Here is a 5,000-nt window from a genome sequence, read left to right as displayed (position 1 = left end):
TTTATCCTGGATTATCTTTCTGTTTATTACCCTTTGACAACTGACCATCTGGTATTCTGGTTCTTTTTGTTTACTTTGTAACCTTCTTTATATCTGTGTCTCATTCGTGCCCCAACGATGCGTTAAACATGAAAGCGCTTGGTACTGAACTTCTGCCTGTCATTTTCCTGTGGGATTCGCGTATACACTGAAGTCACGTGCATCTACTGCGATTTTTTAAGCATATATACTGTATATATGTATATGTAAATATATATATGTATGTATGTATGTATGTATATATATACATATATGTGTATATATACAGTATGTGTATGTATATAAATATATATATATAATGTATATATATTTATATACATACACATACTGTACTGTATATATACAGAGAGAGTGAAAGAGAGAGAGAGAGAGTGAAAGAGAGAGAGAGAGAGAGAGAGAGAGAGAGAGAGAGAGAGAGAGAGAGAGAGAAGCAAAATTTCCCTGCCCAGGAAACAGCAAACGAAAAAAGAAAAGAAAAAATCAAAAACAAAAAAAAACATTTCATTTTCTCTCCCACTGCAATGATTTCCCTTAAACGCGAGAGCAGCAGCATCTCATAATGCTTTGAATTAGGACGGATAAACTTGCAAAGCACATGCAGCTAAAATGTGGAATTCTAATGCGGATTTCTCCCTTGAAAACTTGAGGACGGGACGTTAGAACGAAATTATATACTGTGCATAAAGATGCGCCTTATCTCTCTCTCTCTCTCTCTCTCTCTCTCTCTCTCTCTCTCTCTTCTTCTTCTTCTTCTTCTTCTTCTTCTTCTTCTTCTTCTTCTTCTTCTTCTTCTTCTTCTTCTTCTTCTTATTCTTTCGACCTTATAGCAGGGTCGGCCGCTCGAGTCAACTTTCTCCGTCTATTTCTATTCCTTGCATCTTCTTCCCCCAGGTCCCACCTCACCCATATCCCTCCCCACCACATCCATCTATCTGATCAGCTATCCATGTCTGTGCGTGCTTGTGGAAGAGTGTATTTAAAGAAGATGTACAAAAAAATCTGTAATTATGCACTTCTTTGCTATAAGGAAAGGTTTGAACAATACAGTATTGCATTTAACACAACTTAGCAACAGTACTTAAGGGCTACTACTGAACTAATCATAATTTATGTAAATCATATAAAAAAAAAACCACAGCACGAGCAGCACTTAGTCACAAGACCTTTCTAGTTAAGAAAACAAAGAAGTGTTTTTTTTTTTTTTTGCTTGTGCTATAAAATACTGAGCTATTACCTAAGCGGTGTTCCCTGCCTAAATAAAGGAGGCTGGCTACTTTTTGTTAAATTGGGTTGGGTTCGTTTATTTTATATAAATTCCTAGTGTCACTCCCTTAAATACACCGACCCCAAAAGCTCGATACAGTACTTGAAGAAAATATAAAAAACAAATAGATAAATAGAATTTATTCACAAAAGTTTTCAGCTAAGGAAACAAAGTAGTTTCGTTTAGGCGGGTGCTATAAAAAAATATTACTGTAACCTAAGGCGATATTCCCCGTTTACATAAGGAAGGATGACTATATTTGGTGAGGTAGCTTTACGTTACATGAATTTTTTGTGTTACCGCCTTTAGATGCACTAACCCCAAAGGCTCTACACAATCCATGCAACCTGAAGAAATTACAAAAAAAAAAAAAGGATAGACAAAGCTTACACTTACCTTTCCTTTATGCAACCAAACGAGCGTGTGTGGGGAGCGTGCATGGTACAAAACCAGACAAGTGAGGTTGATGGTAGAACCCAAGTTTATGTGCAAGTCCTCTCCTCCGAGGATCTCAGTCCGCGGTTCTGTTTTGGGATGAAATGGACGCTGAGGAATTCAGGCAATGTTTGACGGTTGTAGTCAAGATAGATTTTGTTACTATAAGTGATAGCCTTGAAATACATTTAATGTTGGTAACATTTTCATTGTAAAGTGGTTGTGTATAAACACATCTTTTTACTTTTTAAATAAATTTGTAGGACGCGGCATTAATTTGACGATTGCATTGAGGGCATAATAATAATTATTATTATAAGTGGAGAGCCTCTAAATACATTAATGTTGGTGACACTTTCATTATAAAGTGGTTGCAAAGGTTATACACATCTTTTGAATTTACAGGTAAATTCGTATGAAGAGGCATTGCTTTGATGACTGTAATTAAGATAGCTTTTATTATCATGAGTGATAGCATTTATATACATCGATTATTGGTGACAATTTCATTATAAAGTGATTGCAAAGGTTATCCACATCTTTTACTCTTTCAGATAAATTCATATGATGATGCATTAGTTTGACGGCTGTATTCAAGACAGAATTTATTATTATAAGCGACGGTCTTTAAATCCATTGAATATTGGTGACACATTCACTCTAAAGTGATTGGAAAGAATAAGCACGATTTTCTAATTTTAGATAAATCCGTTGAAAGGGCAGCTCATTCACAAACTTTCCGATATGACTTTTATAAGTGAATTTTTTAAAAGTAAATATAATTGTCAGATAACTGATTAGCTTGTATTACTTATAAAATGCTATGTAACACTGCTGATTCAATCAGAAACCAGGACAAAGAAAAAAAAAATAAGAGTTTACCCATGATGTGTAATGTGACGAAGTGGCTGGTGGGCGGAGTCGTACCGATTTGACATTCGTAAACACCTCTGTCACGTGACTGCACTGAAACGATCAACAGCACCCAGTCTCCGGTGGAAGGCTCATACATGGCCTAAAAAGTAAAGTACAGTCGTGATGGTAATAATAAGAGATCTCTATAGGCAAAATTATATAAATGAGTATGCATGATCACATGACATTTTTAATTTTTAACAACCTTAGCGCCCTCTTAACCTCTCACTTCCTCTAAACTTTGGAAACGCTTGTCACTACGAAGCCTAGATCCAAATGAATAAAGAAGTGAAGTTATTCTTAAGCCCGGCCGAGATTCGAACCTGCGTCCGGGGTGACAGAACCATGTAACATTAATTACCTGGAAGAAAGAATGTAATCTTCCTTTTAATTTTTTTTTAATGAAGGCCACTGGTAAAATGTTATTGCGAATATCATTGATGGTAGTTTATATGCATCATACAGTAAGATATTTGAAGAAAATTACAGAGAATCTGCAAATGAAAGTAAAATAATGTTCTGTGACACTGAATACTTATTAGATTTAATAATACGACTAAAATTTTTTGGTGAATTCTTTAATTTCGCTGATTATGACACTCACGAAAAATTACTTAGTTACCTTTGTTCTGCCTATTTGAGAAAAGAAATTTTAACAAGAAAAGTCATGAATAAAAACGTAATGAATTTCAGACTAAAATTTACGTTACAATAGTCATTTAAACTTAATTAAAATACTGAAAAATGTATATATTTGTACTGCCTATTTGAGAAAATTTGTATATACAAGATATATCTATGTATAAAAACATAATAATTTCAGCTTCTTTACTTACAATTTCATTTAAACTTGCTTTTATTCTCATAATACATAATATATATACGTATATAACTACATTTATTTATATATACATATATATATATATATATACATATATATATATATATATATATATATATATATATATATATATATATATACATATATATATATATATATATATATATATATATATATAGTATATATATATATATATATATATATATATATATATATATATATATATATATATATATATATATACTTGTCTGTTGAGGGAAACAGTTCTTCCTGAAATATAACGCTGTAAAATCTTTGGTGTTTTTATGGGCAACGTTTATTATCTGGAATTCTGTTTTAACAGAAAATATTCTATATATTCATATTTATACATATATGTATATGAGCGAATACTGAAGTCACGTGCATCTACTGTGGTTGGCAAGCATATATGAATGTATATGTATATATGTATGTATACATGTGTGTGTGTATACACACAAACACACACATATATACATACAGTATAGTATATATATATATATATATATATATATATATATATATATATATATATATATATATATATATATATATATATATGATCCTGTATAGCACTAAATATGGTCGCATTTTCCAAATTACTTGCTCAGTGAAAAGTTGGTGTCAGGAATTCTTGTGTGTACGTAATATAATATAATATAATATAATATATATGAGTGTGTATATATATACTATATACATATATATATATATATATATATATATATATATATATATATATATATATATATATATATATATATATATATATATATATACAGTATATACACACGAGAATTCTTGCCACCAACTTCTCACCGCGCAAGTAATTTGAAAAGTGCGACCATATTTAATGCTATATAATACCACTCTCCCGATTTCCCTCTGGAGAAAACCTTTTCCCCCCAAAAAAAAGTAAAACAGCATCAAGAAAAGCAAACGGCATAACGAGGTGCAAGAAATAAATAACGAACATTGTACCTCCAAAAGAGAATATAAATAGAATTTCTTTGTTTGCATCTGAAAGTTAAAACTTAGACGCACAGAAAAGAAAACAAGTCAAAGCAGCAAGATATATATGCATTATCATTCCTTGTAAATATGCAAATTATTAATACGCCTTTCCCTGATTAATATTTACGCTTCTCAGTTACTTGATTTTAAATGACAAAGCCAGTTATATCCCGAGCTTCATAAGCGTTCTTAATTGACCTTATGAATATTAAGGAACATAGTATAATTTATGCATGGACTCGTAACGGGTCATCTGCCGGATAAATAATGAAGAAATTATGAAAAATTAATGCAACGCTATCGCTATCGTTTTGTGATAGCAGTGCTTTTTTTTTCAAAGTCGCTAATGCATGTAATTCTTCCATTAGCATATTCATCGGTCACAACGCGTTTGTGTGTGTCCCGTTTGTTCGTCCGTCAGTCTGACTGCCTGAAGGGAGAATGCTTTTATATATACATACATACATATAT

The 5,000-nt window shown here is 31.8% G+C and overlaps 1 protein-coding gene across 1 annotated transcript in view; it reads right to left on the bottom strand.

Annotated features, from left to right (window-relative positions):
* LOC136835679 (zwei Ig domain protein zig-8-like) overlaps window positions 1-5,000 on the bottom strand; it is a 79,723-nt gene that overhangs the window by 7,159 nt on the left and 67,564 nt on the right. The window contains exons 6-7 of the mRNA XM_067099519.1: window positions 2,621-2,753; window positions 1,700-1,827 (exon numbers count right to left, since the gene is read on the bottom strand). Of these exons, the coding sequence (XP_066955620.1) occupies window positions 1,700-1,827; window positions 2,621-2,753 (261 nt within the window). The remainder of the gene's footprint in view (window positions 1-1,699; window positions 1,828-2,620; window positions 2,754-5,000) is intronic.

The sequence above is a fragment of the Macrobrachium rosenbergii genome, chromosome 4 (genome assembly GCF_040412425.1).
Source record: "Macrobrachium rosenbergii isolate ZJJX-2024 chromosome 4, ASM4041242v1, whole genome shotgun sequence".
Taxonomy (NCBI): Eukaryota; Metazoa; Arthropoda; class Malacostraca; order Decapoda; family Palaemonidae; genus Macrobrachium; species Macrobrachium rosenbergii.
The sequence above is the reverse complement of the archived record's forward strand: the minus strand, read 5'-3'. Positions and strand labels throughout refer to the sequence as shown.